General features: G+C 58.0%; 3 protein-coding genes across 18 annotated transcripts in view; 1 reads left to right on the top strand and 2 right to left on the bottom strand.

The window, feature by feature from the left end:
- The first annotated feature begins 243 nt into the window (after nt 1-243).
- On the top strand, nt 244-1,623 carry LOC134173314 (dehydrogenase/reductase SDR family member 4-like). The gene is made up of 5 exons (XM_062637172.1): nt 244-346; nt 434-485; nt 925-1,059; nt 1,321-1,376; nt 1,468-1,623. Exons 1-5 carry the CDS (start codon nt 306-308, stop codon nt 1,580-1,582), a joined length of 399 nt encoding a protein of 132 aa, XP_062493156.1. The 5' UTR covers nt 244-305; the 3' UTR covers nt 1,583-1,623.
- A 240-nt stretch (nt 1,624-1,863) lies between these two features.
- NGDN (neuroguidin) lies at nt 1,864-4,469 on the bottom strand. The gene is given in 10 exon segments (XM_062637171.1): nt 1,864-1,874; nt 2,040-2,194; nt 2,687-2,808; nt 2,841-2,849; nt 2,929-3,012; nt 3,094-3,143; nt 3,215-3,299; nt 3,486-3,541; nt 3,544-3,622; nt 4,452-4,469. Coding segments are annotated over 10 exon segments (669 nt in total).
- Nucleotides 4,470-8,097: 3,628 nt separating this feature from the next.
- UNC13A (unc-13 homolog A) overlaps nt 8,098-15,600 on the bottom strand; it is a 33,977-nt gene continuing 26,474 nt past the window's right edge. For 7 of the 16 annotated variants that reach the window (XM_062637176.1, XM_062637175.1, XM_062637178.1 and 4 more), the window contains 8 exons: nt 14,638-14,667; nt 13,418-13,474; nt 13,174-13,254; nt 12,912-13,059; nt 11,858-11,914; nt 10,363-10,455; nt 10,133-10,292; nt 8,098-9,889 (listed from right to left, as the gene is read on the bottom strand). In XM_062637176.1, coding sequence (XP_062493160.1) covers nt 9,601-9,889; nt 10,133-10,292; nt 10,363-10,455; nt 11,858-11,914; nt 12,912-13,059; nt 13,174-13,254; nt 13,418-13,474; nt 14,638-14,667 — 915 coding nt within the window. In that variant the 3' untranslated portion in view covers nt 8,098-9,600. The remainder of the gene's footprint in view (nt 9,890-10,132; nt 10,293-10,362; nt 10,456-11,857; nt 11,915-12,911; nt 13,060-13,173; nt 13,255-13,417; nt 13,475-14,637; nt 14,668-15,600) is intronic. The other 9 variants (XM_062637183.1, XM_062637181.1, XM_062637187.1 and 6 more) reach the window with 3 other exon arrangements.

The raw sequence follows: 15,600 nt of genomic DNA, 5'->3' as shown, positions 1-15,600 counted from the left end.
ATCTGCCCTATAGATCCTGCCCTATCGATCCTGCCTCTTATATATCTGCCCTATAGAACCTGCCCTATTGATCCTGTCCCTTATATCTGCCCTATGGATCCCGCCCCATAGATCCTGCCCCTTATATCTGTCCTATAGATCCTGCCCTATCGATCCTGCCCCTTATATCTGCCCTATAGAACCTGCCCTATTGATACTGCCCCTTATATCTGCCCTATAGATCCTGCCCCATAGATCCTGCCCTTTAGATCTGACCCATAGATCTGGCCCCACAGATCTTCCAGGTGAACGTGACCGCAGCAGCCATGTTGATCCGCCTCGTGGTGCCCCACATGGAGAAAAGGGGGTGAGGGGGGTGGGGCTTGGGGAGGAGGGGTTGGGGTCAAGCCTTGGCCACGCCCACCCCACTGTGGCTCCTCCCTCATCCCCCCAGGGGAGGCTCCATTGTGGTGGTGTCCTCGCTGGCCGGGTACATGCCCTTCCCGGTGAGCTGTGGGGAGCTATGGGGCTGGCTATGGGGTGTCTATGGGGGGGGCTATGGGGTGGTGATGGAGCAGGCTATGGGGTGAGATCTATGGGGTTGGACCCATGACATGTGGCCTATCAGTGGGATCCATGGGGCAGGATTTATGGGGCTGGCTATGGGGGGGGCATGGGGTGTCTATGGGGAGGGCTATAGGGCGGTGATGGAGCAGGCTATGGGGTGTGTATGGGGTGAGATATATGGGGTTGGACCCACGGCACAGGCCCCAATGAGTGGGATCCATGGGGCAGGATCTATGGGGCAGGACCTATGGGGCGGGCTCCATCCGTGCTGCATCCCATGGCTGCGCCATGGCTCAGCCATGCTGTCAGCCGATTGGCCGCAGCGCTGAGCAGCTGCCAGCTGATTGGCCGCGGCTCAGTGACGTCGCTGTGGGACAGGCGCTTGGGCCCTATAGCGTGAGCAAGGCGGCGCTGCTGGGGCTGGTGAAGGCGCTGGGCCCGGAGCTGCGGCCCCACGGCATCCGCATCAATGGGGTGGCCCCAGGGCTGATCCGCACCCGCTTCAGCAGGGCCGTGAGTGACCTGGGGGGCACTATGGGGGGATATGGGGTGTCTATGGGGTGTCTGTTGGTCTCGTTTCTATGGGGTCTCTATGGGTTTCTGTGGGGTCTCTATGGGTCCCAATGGGTCTCTATGGGGTCTGTATGGGTCTCTGTGGGTTTCTGTGGGTCTCCATGGGTCCCTATGGGGTCTGTATGGGTCTCTATGGGTTTCTATGGCTCTCTATGGGGTCCCTATGGGTCTCTATGGGATCTCTATGGGTCTCTATGGCAGCTCTGGGAGGACGAGTCCATGCAGAAGCGCGTGATGGCAGCCATGGGCATCGACAGGTGGGTGCCATCACATGACCCTCTCTCTCCCCCGTCACATGACACACACACACACACCCCCCACCTCCCCCTCATCACGTGACCCCCGCAGGCTGGGCTCCCCGGAGGACGTGGCCGGGATTGTGACCTTCCTGTGTTCTCCCGCCGCCGCTTACATCACCGGGGAGACCGTGGTGGTGGCGGGCGGCGCGGCCTCCCGCCTCTAAGGGGCGCTGCAGGGCTGTTGCGGCCGCTCTGTGGCCTCTATGGCGCTTTGAATATGCAAATGAGATGCAGCTGAGTTTTACATGGGGGGGTCAACGCGGGGAGCAAGATGGCGGCCTCCACCGGGGGCGGCCATATTGGGGATGTGCGCATTGGGGGCTGGACTGGGTCAGCAACGTGGCGGCAGCCATCTTGGATGGGCCGCGCTCCCTTATAAATGTTAATGACGGGTTTGGGTATGCAAATGAGATGCAAATGTGTTTTAATGTGGGGCTCAGCGCCGTCAATGGAAACCTATAGGGGAAACAAAGGGGGGTGTCAGTGACCCATAAGTGCTGCCTCTATGGGGCAGGCAGCCCCAGGGCATGTTGGGATGGGGTTAGGGTTAGGTCTCACCCTTCCTTCTCCTCTTCCCATTGGCTGCCTTCTTCCTCTTCTTGGCGGGCGGCACCTCCTGACTGGGTGGCTCCCAGAGGGTGGCTGAGGCCCCGAAGTGGGTGATGGCGGCCAAGGCTCCACCCCCCAATGACGTCACGCACTGATGGCGCTGCTGTGCAGCCTGGGCCTGGTGGCTCTCGCTCAGGTGCAGGAGCAGCGACTCCTCCAGGCGGGTCCTGACCCACACGGAGTCCCATAGGGACCCATGGAGACCCATAGAGACACATAGGAACTCAGACCCCATAGAGACCCCACAGAGACCCATAGGAACCCATAGACACCCATAGAGACCAATAAAGACCCCATAGAGCCCCACAGAGACCCATAGAAACCAGAGACCCATAGAGACCCACAGGGACCCATAGAGACGTATACAGACCCAACAGAGAGCCATTAGGACCCCACAGAGACCCATAGGGATCCCATGGACACCCATAGAGCCCCATAACGACTCCATAGTCCCACTGAGCCCCCATAGAGCCCCATAGTGACCCCAGACAACCCCACAGCGACCCCATAGGGACACAGACCACATCACGCCCCCCTAAGTGACCCCTAGAGACCCGTAAGTGGCCACCTCCTGCCCCACAAGTGCTCCCCCCCCACAGCCCCATAACTCCCCCCTCCAGCCCCATAGCGCCCTATAACCCCCCACCCCCAGCACCCACCTCTCCACATCGCCCCTGTGGGGCCGCTGGCCACCTGCCCTCTGGCTGCCCCACAGCTCCTGGGGGGCATCACTGAGCTTGTCCCGCAGCTCCCGCAGCACGGAGCTGCTGAGGGCCTGGTGCTGTGCCACCTCCTGCTTCCGCTGCTCCTGCCCCACGGAATCTATGGGGCGCAGGCACCTGTCAGCACCTTCATTGAGCTCTGTGGGGGCCAGGAGGTGTGGGGCAGGCCCTGGACTCACCGTACTGCATGGGGATGATGTGGGGCGGGACATAGCAGAGCCCGCCCCTAAGCCAGGCACCTTCAGTGGGGCTGCTTCAGGTTCCTATGGAGCAGAGGAGGCATGAGCTGCCCCATAGCGCACCCACAACCACCCCATAGCAGCCTGTGCTGCCCCACAGCTCACCTCGTCCAGGTTGTAGGGCTCCAGATGGAAGGCCAAGGGGTGCTCAGCTCCTATGGGGCAGTCACGTGTTATCTATGGGGTGGCAGAACCCTGTAGGGAGCACTTATGGGGCAAGGCTCACTTGGGGCCCCCATCATGGCCGCCCACAGCAGCTTCCCCACTTGGTACTTGAGGCGGTGCTCGATGAGGCGCAGCTTCTCCAGGACCTGTGGGGCAGCTCCATAGATCCCAGCCCCATAGCTCTGCCCCCCACACCCCTTATACCAACCCCATAGAGCCCCCAGCCACACAGATAGGCCCCCAGCCCCATAGACCCCCCCCCCAACCCCAATTGGAGCTCCCCTGCGGCCGCTATGGGGCAGCCCCCCAAACGTGGGGCAGCCCGACCTCACTACGCAGGTCTCCAGGAGGCGGGGCAGGGCCAGGAGCCCCCCCAGGGGCCCTCCCAGGCCTTGGCCACCAGCACCAGGCCCAGGTCCTGCAGGTACTGAACCAGCGCCTGCGCCCGCAGCTCCAGCAATGACAGCTCCTGTGGGGAGTGAGGGAAACCCCATAGAGGCCCCATAGGGACCCCATGGAGACTCCTAGAGAGCCCCACAGAGACCCCATAGAGCCCATGGAGATCCATAGAGCTCCCTAGAGTCCCATAGAGACCCCATAGAGAGCTCACAGAGACCACATAGAAACCCCACAGAGAGACCCAGAGACCCCATAGACCTACACAGAGCCCCATAAACACCCATAGCACCTCATACACACCCCATCTGACCCACATAATCCCTTTTATCATCTTCCATGACCCACATATACCCCCATAGAACCCCTGTAAGGCCCCACCAGCCCCATATAACCCACCCTAGGCACCCCATATCCCCCCATAGAACACAACAACCCCCCATAAGCCCTCCTCAGCCCCACATAACCCCCCCCCACAGGACCCGTGTAGCGCCCATATCCCCCTCCTAAGGCCCATATATTCTCTTCTTAGACCCCTATAGACCCCCACAGCACCCCCTTAACCCCCCTCCCCGCACCCTCATTGCCCCGCACAGTACCCCTTAAGACCCCCATATATCCCTATGGCCAACCCATATATCCCTAAAGCCAACCCATATCGCCCCATAGCACAACCATATCGCCCCATAGGACCCCCATATTGCCCCATAGCACCCCGAGAAGGGCAAATGTGGGTCTAGGGGTGCAAATGTGGGTCTAACGGGGATAAAGGAGGGCCTAAGGTGGGGGTAAATGTGGGTCTAAGAGGGGAAAATGGGGGTCTAAGGGGGGTAAATGTGGGTCTGAGGGGGGTAAATGTGGGTCTAAGGGGGTAAATGTGGGAGCAGAGCCTCCTCCACCACCATGCTCGCCAGCGCCATCTTGGAATGAAAAATGGCGGCGCCTCAGGTGTGGCCGTTACCACGGCAACGCAGGCGCAATGAGGGGTGAGGGCATGAGTCGGCAAGAGGGAGGGCCCGGGCTCAATATGGAGGAATGGCGGGTACACAATGGTGCCTCAACAATATGGCCGCCCCAGGTGCTGTACTTCAAGATGGTGCCTCACCAATATGGCCACTGCCACGTGCCATACTCAAGATGGCACCTGTTCAGTGGCCCCCAGCGGCACCCCACCAATATGGCCGCCCCCGTCTCCCACTTTCAACATGGCAGAGCAGAGCCGCACTCCCGATGGCGCAGGCAATGAAGTACTCCCGCCAAGATGCCTCCCGCCGCCTCCCCTTATGTCTCCTTCTCCTGCACCTCCCTCTTTGTGTCCCCCACGGCTGCCCTAGGGCGGCGGGCGGTGCAAGGCTGGAAGCGCCAGACCTGCGGGGCGGGAGGGAGGGAGGAGGAGGGAGAGCCCAAGATGGCACCGCTCTCACACCCCCACCCCCCCCTTCCCGGTGCTTTATGCCGTAAAAGTGATGCACTTCCCTCTTTTCCATTGCTTCGTGAGGTAAATGTGTTGGAATTCCCTCTTTCCCAGTACTTTCTAAGGCAAAAGTGAGGGAATATCGGCTTTTGCCGGAAGGGAACCGAGCGGAGCCGAAGCAGCCCAAAGCGAACGGAGCCGCCTGAAGGGAACCGAGGGGAGCTGCCCGAAAGGAACCAGGGCAGAGCCGAAGCTACCCGAAGGGGGCGGACCCGAACAACGGGAGCCAAGTGAAGCCGAAGCCACCCGAATGGGGCAGAGCAGCTCTGAGGGACCCGAGGGCGTCCCTGAGGAGCCGACACTTCCCATTGCCCTCCTATTACCCTCCATTGCCTCCCATTATCCCCCATTACTGGGCAAAGCTTGACATGGCATGGAACGGCACGGCTCGGCACTGCTCCGCACGGGGGAGAGCTGAGGAACCGGGGCACCAAGGGGGTCTGGGGCAGTTCGGCAGGGAAACGGGGGGAGTCGCAGTGGGGAGTTACTTGAAGTAGTTCTGCAAACCTAGTTTTAACAGTCCTTGCAAGGTCTGTATATATCAGGAGGTGATGGAATACTTTTTTTTTTTTCCTCACGCAGTGTGTAATATGCATGATTTTACTGAGCTACAACAAAGCTTTGAATTATTCTGATTTCACCATAAAAGAAGTTGTCCCATACATGCTGTCACAGGGTTGTCAGGGATGAAGGTCTTGTATGCACAGAAAATCTCTAACTATCAAAGCGATGACTGTTTGCTTAAGGAGTATGTGCAGCTACCCATGTGTTTGCGGTAGCGTGGCAAGTATCCTTTGGTACTTAAGTACTCCACAGCAGTAGAGCGGAGAGTCTCAAACCACTTCTTAAGGCTCCTGAGTTATGTAGAGCTCCTCAGTAATTCAGATAGGAAAAGAAGTCTGTCTTTCAAGGAACTGATTTTGGACTCAAATGTACTGTGTTATTTCTCCCATCTCTAAACCACCTGCAGTTCAGCTATGTTAGTTGCGTTAAATTCCTGCTCCTCTTTAAAAGGAAAGTAAGGGGGAGGCAAGGAATGATCGTCCAGTCATTACTGCCTTACTCCAGCGAGGTTCCACACACTTGGACTTTTAGGTGGGAAAGCAAAGAGTGAGAAGAGTGCCAGTGGCACTGCTACGGAGCTCACAATGTGCAGAAGAGTCCCAGCAGCAGCTTTCTGTCCTGGCTCTTCAGCTGTGGGAGCAGAGGTCGGATGTTCGTGCTGTGTGCACTGTGCTGCAGGATGGCCAGAAGCAGATGCTGGAGGGGTTGCACGTAGTTGGACTTTTCGGTGGGAAAGCGAGGAGCGACAGCAATGCTGGTGAGAGGCCGCAGGATATGTGCAATGGTGAGTAGGTGCAGCACTCTGCTGGCTGGGGATGGTAGGGCAGGGGACAGAACCTGCTCAGGGTGCTGCCATGCTTTGTCTTGCTCCAGGGAAATGCTTCAGGCTCAGTGGAAAATAGCAGAAGCATTTGGGGCATTCCTGAGCAGCAGATTCGCTGGTCCCAGCTGCTCCTCCTGGACAGGGAAAGAATCAGATGGGGCTGGCATGGGACAGCAGACACTGGTGCTTCACCACTGCTCTCCTTTCTGTAACAGCCATCCGTGACTTGTTGGACAATGCTGACAACTCAGTCTGTTCCCTGGCATTTCAGATGTTGTTGATCCTGGAAACTATACAGCAGCAGCCACCATCAGGATGATCCATCTGAACACTGTGCTGCTGGCTCTGTCATAGCAGGGAGAGAACAAGGTCTCCTGAGGATAACGGCTGCACGTGAACTAAGCTGGAACAACCAGCCCAGTCCCACGGCGTCCTTTGCACCCAGAGTGATGAGCAGTCAGCATCATTCCTGGCTTCTACTGCTGCCTGCAGAACAGCTCATCCTTCAGCACACCCTGGCCCCAGTTCTGTTTTACAAGTTTACCCCTTCTTTGCTTTCCCTTCAAAAGGAGCCATGTTTGTTTAGCCCTTGTGCAAATTTTTCTTTTGGGAGGCAGAGGGCAAATGGGAAATGGCACATGCCATCCGCCAGGCACTGGGACCAGTGTGTACCAGGGTCCCCACACCTGTCTTCCCAAGGGCTGGGAGGAGGCAGGGCATCAAATGCCCAGCAGCAGAGCTCCTCACCAACACTGACCAGCAGCTCCCTGCCTCTGGGACCAATCCCAGACCGTCTCCCTGAGGAACCTCTGCTCTGCCAGCAAGCAGCTGCCACTTCAGCAGGGAGAGGAGGCAACAGGCTGAGTCCCAGGATGGCAGGGATGTGCTGGCACCCTGCTTGTTCCAGCAGCAGCAGCACCGATGAACCTGCCGGGTTCCAGTCCCTCCTGTCACCTACACAGAGATATTGTTTTGAAGGACAGCAGCCTTTATTATTTTATTATTTTTAAGGACATCTTTAGCCTGACAGTTTTCTCTCCAGTGCCAGTTGAGTTTATCTCAGGCACCCAGAGGCTGTCACAGCAGCAGGTTATTGCCTGGTCCAGACCTACCCTGTTAGCACAGAGGTAAGGCTTTGGCAAGAAACCAACAACGCTTTAATGTTCTCCTTGTCTTCCTGTAAAGCCCTGCTGTACTTTACAGAGGAGCTGATCCTGGGCAGAACTGTCTTTCACAGGCAATTCCTGCTTGCCATGAGCTCACTCCATCCCAGGAGCCCAGACCAGCTCAGAAGTATAGGATCAGCCCAAGGTATCACTTTCTCTGCCCCTTCTGGGCTCCCTCAAGGTTTCTCTGGAGCTCACTAGATTAGTGAGGTATGGGTGTGTCCTTGGTGAGTCCACACTGGCAGTCTCTAATCACTCCCATGCCTGGAAGTTTGCAGCACAGCAGTTGAGAATAGTGTCACTTCTCAGGACAGATCTGTCCCAGTTCCATTTAATCCCTGCCCTCATTTTCTTGGCTTTGCAGCACTGAAGCACAGCCCTCAGGGAGGCTGAGTGTGAACAGAGTTGCTTTAGCATTCCTGGGCTATTTATCTTTGGTGTGCTAACCTTAAAGGTGCATTGGAGTGGAAGTGGGGATAAAGACTCCCTGCGTGCCTGCCCTCTCATAGCCCCACAGTAGCTGCAGTGAAGAGTGTGCTTTTTAATGTCAGTTATAATAAAATATTTTTACAGAGCCCAAAAAATTCAAAATAGTGCAAAACATCTCACTGTCATGCATCCATGGTAGCCGCCGCCAGCAGTGTCGCACACAGTGGAACAGACACACAGGCATCAGTGACACATGTGCTTCAGGAGAAGAATTTGTTGGTTCAATCACATGCCAAACAGGACAGGTTGGGAAGGGAGCAAAGGGCCAGGGGCACCATGGTTGGGGGGGCACAGGGCTGAGCCCCAACCTCACTGTGAGAGTGGTGGTTAGAAAAGGGCTGTAAACACTGAAGAATAACGAGAGAGGAAAGCTAACCCTTTGGTCCCAGGCAAACCCTATAGAAAAAGGACCACAGGGGCCAGTCAGCGTACCCTGTTTTGGAACGGAGAGGGACTTGAGAGAGATATATTGACTTGCGGGGTCATCAGGCCTCTGTCTTTCCCAGTACTTAGAGCCAGCTGGGGTGGGCCATCCCCAACACTCCACATCCCAACCTCCCAGGCACTTGCACAAAACACACACACACCCCACACATATCACACAGAAATGGTGGTTAATGGAAAATTGAGAGGCAAGGGGTCCTCTGGGCTGGGGATGGGAAGGGTCTTTCTTGCGCCAAGGAGGTCTCATGAGCACTGCTGCACTGCACAGGCATGGCTGACCCCCACTGGCCAGAGCAAAGGGAGATGGGTTCCTGTACTCCAGCACTTCCAGCCCTTGCCCCCAAGCCCTGGCACCCTGGGGGCGGCAGTGGGCAGCCCATGGTGGGGCAAGGCAGGGAAGACAGGATATGGGCAGGAGGCTAATCCCTGATGCTCTTGGCCCCAGTGGTGCCACTGCCACCCAGGAGGGGACCCTGTGCAGGGTATGTGGGGGCTGCACCCACCAACCCAACAGCCCCAATAGCCCTTCCAGGTACAGAACATGGCCAGCTGCCAGTGTATGTACAGCGATTTACATATGTACAGGGTGCTCAGTGGGTGGGAGCCTCCCTGTCCCCCAGGGTGCCTGAAGATGCTAGAGGGATTGGGACAAGGGGCCGTTCTGCTGTGCCAGCAACTCAATACCCCCAGGGGTGGGATGAGACACCCCTCCCACCTTCACTTCCAGCTCTTTCCTTTCATTGCCTGATGAGGTCTGGGTAGGACAGGGTAGGGTCAGGGATGGGCCACTACGGTTTCTCCATCTCAGGCACCCAAGTCTGGATCCCACCTTTCCCTGCAGCCCCACCAGACCCAGCAGCTTCCCACTGGGGTGGGGTGGTGGCATGGCCATGCTCTGCATCACTGCCACTCAGACAGTCTGGCTGAGGGAAGGATGGCGTGGGTCTGTCACTGCAGCCACACCAGCCCCCCTCACCAACACAGGGAAGGAGACTCCTCTTGTGGCCACTCTTATGGCTTATACATAGCTGGAGGACGGTGTAGAGAAGGGGCCAGGAGCGGGGAGAGAGGGCTGGGGAAACGACAAGGGTTTAATTGCTGCCCTCCTCAGCTGAGCGTGTATCTGACTTGAGCTTGACAAACTCCTTGGCCACCTCATCATTGTTGCGCTGGGAGAGGATGCGGAGGACAGTGAGGCCGGTGTCATCCATGTGGATGCGGCGGCCCAGGGGCAGCCAGCAGGCGCAGCCAGGTCGCTGCAGGATATCGCGGAGCTGCAGGACAGCGATGCCCACCGTCCGGTCCTCACGGGCAAAGCAGTAATCTTTCACACACACCTGCAGTTCATAGCACTCGGGGCCAGTCTCCACACCCAGCGTGCTGCAGGAGGGCAAAGGACAAGCACTCGTCACAGCGGGTCATACTCCAAGGTCCCCTGGTTCTGCCACAGGACACCTGCTTGCTACCTCCCCACTCTTTTTTTTTTTTCCCCCTTTCCTCAATCCATGCTTTTACCAATGAGAAAACATCTAAAATATCCCAAACTCCCTGGCAAGACCCCACCATGGGGCAGATGCATCACCCAGCCCAGCCCCACATCCCAAGCTGTGCAGCATCACTCACAACTGGAAGCTCTCATTGTACTTGGGGGCCCAGCTGTTGTTCTTGGATTTGGTGGCAAATTTCCTCTTCTTGTCACTGAGGTGGGGCCCAATGATGTTGACCTCAATGAAGGGACGGAAGATGCCCGATGTCTGCCATTTGAGGTCATTCGCAGCCACCACTGCAAAGAGGGAGCATATGAGCCTCATAGAGCACTGTCAGATCCAAGCATCCCAGCTGGCAGAACCCACCTTTGACAGTGACTTTGTGTTCACCAGTGCCTGGGTGGGTGAAGAGCTCCACATGGATGGACACCTCCCCAACAGGGTCATCCACACCAGAGCCTGCATGGCAAAGGGAGGTGACATGAGTGCTCATTCCTGCTGTGTCCCTGATGTCCACCACCAACCCCACTGGAGGAGGCAGGTCACCCACCAAGGGCAGCAGCACTTGGCCAAATGTGGCTTCTGCTAAAGAGTTATGAGGAGAGCAGCATATGTGAAGCAACTGTCATGGATGGCTGGGGCTGGCACCAGGTAGGGCTGGGGGCATGGCAGGACATCCCCAGTACCAGGCTGGCTCTCTGTCATGCCACCCCACATCAGCACGACCCAGTGAGCCCCCACTTGCCCAGGCAGGGGCTGAGGTGTCTGGGTGGGCTGGGGCAGGGGACAGTAGCCATGCTCCACCTCCTATAAGCACAGGGCAGGGGGTGCTGTCAGTGGTCCATGCATGGATGTGAGTATGAGCCAGCACTGGGCAGAAGAGACCTGACCTGGCCACTGTGCCAGAAGGCAGCCATGGCCCTGCCAGGGTTCAAGGCTGACCTGCCCCCTCCTATATCCCCTCTATCCCTGGGGAATTCAGGTGACGTGTGATCAACAGCCCAGCACACTCCCTCCCCTCCAGGAGCCACGCATGCACTCATGGGTGAAGGAGGGGGTACAAGGCAGAGGGACAGGGTCTGTGTGTCAGATGGGACCAAGGAGATCAAACTGAGCTCAGCGGCAAGCTCCCAGGGTAGAAATAACAGTGGGAAAAAGGACGCATCCCCATGTGTCACCTCATGGCCCCCAGCACAACGATGCCAGGCCATGTGGGGTGGTGATGGCACGTTTTCCTCTCCATCCACCCTCATCCTGCACAAAGCCTGGCACCCCATCCCTACAGGCAGTACCGCATGCTGAGCTGAGATGAAGCTGATGGCAGCTGAGGACGGGGTGTCTGGGTACAGGAGGCCAAGCATGGGGTGCAGTCCTGGCCCCTCTGGGTGCCAAGGAGGCCAAGCAGGGCCCATGGAGCTGGGCTCATTCCTCACGCCCTGGAGTAGGCGGGCAGAGCTCACCGGAGCAAGGCTAGTAATGGTCCTTCTGGCAGCAGCGTGGAGGGGATAGGGGACATGGGCATGGCTTCCCCTGGGGCCACATGTCCCAGCTTGCATGGAGGTCAGGGCAGGTTCCCACCCCCAGGCAGCAGCACTGGGGACAATGCAAGGTGCCCAGACCTAACCTAGTATGGGGCAGGGGTTGTCAATATAGCTGAGCACAGCTCCTCCAAATTCATCTCGAAACAGCCGTGGGAGTGGGAGTCTGTGGGCAGAGGGCTCCAGCTCTGGCCACAGGAAGGGCACCCAAGGCTGGCAATGCTGGGATGAGGCTCGTGGCCACCCCAGCCCACAGTGCTGGGACTATTACTAGCCCAGGCCGGTGGCAGGCGGGTGCAGGGGCGGGCAAGCAGCACACATACCCTTCTCAGGATAAATTTCTTCACTAAGGGTAAACCTAATACCTTTCCCACCATGGACTAGTGGGAAGGAGAGAGAATGAGACAGAGACACAGCACAGAGTAGATGAAGAGAGAAGGAAGGAGACAATGGGGGGGGGGGATGGGATGGGATCAGTAAAAGAGAAGGGAAGAAAACAGAGAGAAAGAGATCAGATCTCACAGACAGATGAACAGCTGAGCATCTGGATCACACTGCAGCAACACAGAAGTACCGGGCACTACCCGGCTCTGAGCCCAGGGGGTCCTGGGGTCAGGCTGCAATTAGGCATGCTGGCACCAACCAAACCCAAGGCCACCCCACCAACACAGCTGGCACAGGACGCACAGACAGGACAGTTGTCCCTTGCAAGGAAACGCACAGAGACAGCAAATGCATGTCCCACTCCCCAAGGACACAGACAAGCCTGGCTGGGACACTATACAGCAGCCCATGACTGCAACAGAGTGTATCTGTCCCCTCCTCAAGCAGCCAAGGGACAACATAAAGAGCAGCATTTAGAGAGAAGGTCCTGCCCCAGAGGGTGCCCAGCACATGGCTGTCTGGCAGGGGCAGCGCCTGGCATCCTGGACAGATCCCAAATCATGGGGTATGTGAGGCACCCAGCATGCCCAGGACAGGCTCTGGCACAGCATCTGTTTGGCCAAGATGTCAGCTACAAGGCAGCACTGGACCAGAGGTGTCTGTACTGGGTGACAGGGACCAGAGGGTGATCTCCCCCACCCACAGGCCCCATTTCTGTGACAGCCTAGCCATGCCTTGGCCCTGGGGACGCACTGTTGTTGCTGGTGGGGAACTTGGAGGTACCAGGCTGCTTTTGAGCACCCATGGTCCCTCTTCACCTGCAAACCATGGGAGCAAGAAGCTCTTCCCTCCCTGTCTATCCCTCCCACCCCTCCATGAGACTAGCTGGGGCCTCCAACCCCACTGTGACATAGGGACAACCAACCACATGCACAGGGAGAGGGGGCCTGGGTCGGGGGGCCTGGGTCGGAGGGCCAGGGCAGTGCATCCTACCCTGCGAAGCCTGGGTCTGCACAAAGGTTTTGATGAGGAGGTCAGTAGCCTGTGTGTAGAGGGACAGGGCATAGCGCAGCGACTGCAAGTCGGGACTCTTCTCCAGGAATGTCTTCTTCAGCCCCACACCACCGGCATGGAAGTATTGCTGGAGGAGGGAGAATGGCCTTGGGGCCCTCAGCAGCTCTGCTAGAGCTCCTCCAGTGCCCTTCCAGGGCTAAAGCCCTCAGGGACACTCCTATGTTCCCCAGAATACCCTTACCTTGATGGTGTCCAGTGCCAGCTCCACCACTGCACATTGTTTCGGGGTCAGACTCTTGGCTTCCTCCCGCACCATGTGGTCCTACAGTACATGAATCCTGCTTTCAGTATGGAACCAGGTCCCCATTCCCCTTGCCCCAAACATGCCAAAAAACGAGTACTGGTGGAGTCCTTGCAACACTGCCAGCCTTAGCACAGAGAGAAGAACAGGTTACCTGCTCCCAGCCCACCCTCCCAGCCCTCACCTTCAGCTTGGAGAGCTGCCCCAGCTCCTTGGCTGCATTGAAAATCATCTGTGTGCCCTGCAGAGAACAGAGACAGGAACAGCCCCAGTAAGTGGCCAAGCTGGGGGTGCCATGGCCAGACTGGCACATGGTGTCAGGAGCTTGCCGCAGCTCTGGAGGCTCCCCCAGGCTCCAGGGGGATGGAGTAATGCTCCCCAGAGAACCCCAGGGGCTACTGGGCATGGTGATGTGAGTGCGCACCCCAGCCACTGAGTTCTCACTACATGTGGGTGGCTTGAGACCTGGGGACCCCAGGGCAGGACATCGTTGTGGCATCAGGGACCTCACGCCCTGCTCAGCACAAGTAGCTTGGCCCAAGGGTCCCATCCTGCTCCTTGTGGTGCCCAAGCACCTACTTCTGCATCCAAAAAAGCCCAGCATGGCACATCACTGGCATCGCTTGGACAGTTGTACAACACTGGGGAGCGGAGAATGAATGCAGGGGGACAGTGGGCATGGGGAGGATGCGACATGATCCCCCTGTACTCCAGTGCTGGCAGCCAAGCCAAACATGCCCCTGCTACCCAGACCCCTGCCCAGTCCCAACCCCAGGGATGTTCCCCAGCCCCTGTTCACCCCAGACACATGGCAGATGAGAGCCCCTGGCTACCTTCATCTGCCCTGTGCCATGCCACCCCCATTCCATGGGGCCCACTGGCATAGCTCCTAGGGACGCAGCCCCATGGCACAGGCAGATCCTGCTCACTTCCCTGGTCTACTGCCTGCTCACTGGGCTGAGCACAAGTTCCCCTTCTCAAGCCCTCCAATGTGCAACATGCAACTGGATAAGCACAGGCCCTGTGGGGCAGAGCCAGTGATTCCCACCTCCTTCCCCCAGCACCTGTAGCTCCAGTCCTTCCCAACCCCCAGCATCTATCTCACTAGCCATTACCTTCTGCAGGGGTCTGGTCCCCCCACGCTCTTACTCTGTACCCCCTCCCACTAACCCTTTGTGTCCTTCTCACTCCCGAGGTACTGTCCCATTCACTTGCTGCCCCCATCTCCCACAGTTGGTGAACAGGCTGGGAGCTGTGGACACTGGTGGCTCCCAGACAGAGCACAATGGAATACTGCACTGAGCTGGGACCCCCACACACCCCACAGCACATGGAACAAGGGACAGGGAGGAGGCAAGAGGAGGGACCAGAGCCAAGTGGGGAGCAGAAGAGCCATGTCCTTACTTCAGTGTGACTGGGCAGCTTCACCCTGCTCTGGAAGAGAACAGCAACGGACAGTTACTGGTGGCCCCAGCAGCAGCCAGCCACAGGTCCAGGCCCCCCACAATCCCCAGCCCTGTGGGCTCTTGCCCAGAACAGCTCCTCTGGCTGTGCCCAGGTCTCCACTGCTTGCAGGTGTGAACTCGTTCAGCACCAGTTCACATCTGCAAAGGCTCAGCCCCGCACGCTTGCGGCTGAGCCTGTGATGAGCAAGCCATGATGGGTTCAGCAGGATTAAGGATACTTCCTGAGTGGGGCAGGCCTGTTCCCCACCTTGTTTGGGGCTGGGGAAATAGCTGGTGGAAGGAAGCAGCTCGCACAGCACTACCAACAAACTGGGGCAGGACCCAGTATCACCTATGAGAGGATGAGGCATTGCCCAGACAGATGCCAGCGTGGCTTTTCCTGAGGTGTGAGTTTTGGGAGCATGCAGCCCTCAGGGCTGTGCTGGGCCCTCAGCCCAGCAGTGGGGAGCACCCAGAGGGAGAGCCCATGTGGCTGGAGAAAGCCCTTTCAGCAAGTTTTGGGGCTCAGTGAGCCTTCTTGAGCCCCCCGCTAGCATCAGGAGGGAGCAAGCTCAGAGGTCCAGGGGACCTCAGCAGCCCCATGGCCTCCAGTGTGCCCTGCACATGCCCAGCATTCCAGGGGTGACCTCTTCCTGTGCCTCCAGGGGTGGGACAGGTTTGTGGCTGGGATGCCCCATGCTTGGGTACTGTGTCCCCATGCTGTTCTAGACAGGCACTGGGAGGGGTGCTGAACAATGTGGGGCTGCCTGGGGATGGGTAACACCCCACATACCCACCCACAGGGGCTCAACACAACACGACACCTGCTCCCTACCCCAGGCGACACAGAAACAGGTTACTGCGCCCATCCTGCACACAGGCAGCCTGTCCCAGGCAACACAGCACACCTCCACAGGCCACG

This window comes from Pezoporus occidentalis, unplaced genomic scaffold, assembly GCF_034315485.1.
Source record: "Pezoporus occidentalis ecotype Australia unplaced genomic scaffold, CSIRO_AGI_Poc_V1 ctg507, whole genome shotgun sequence".
In the NCBI taxonomy this organism is placed as follows: Eukaryota; Metazoa; Chordata; class Aves; order Psittaciformes; family Psittacidae; genus Pezoporus; species Pezoporus occidentalis.
This window is presented reverse-complemented; position numbering and strand designations above follow the sequence as displayed.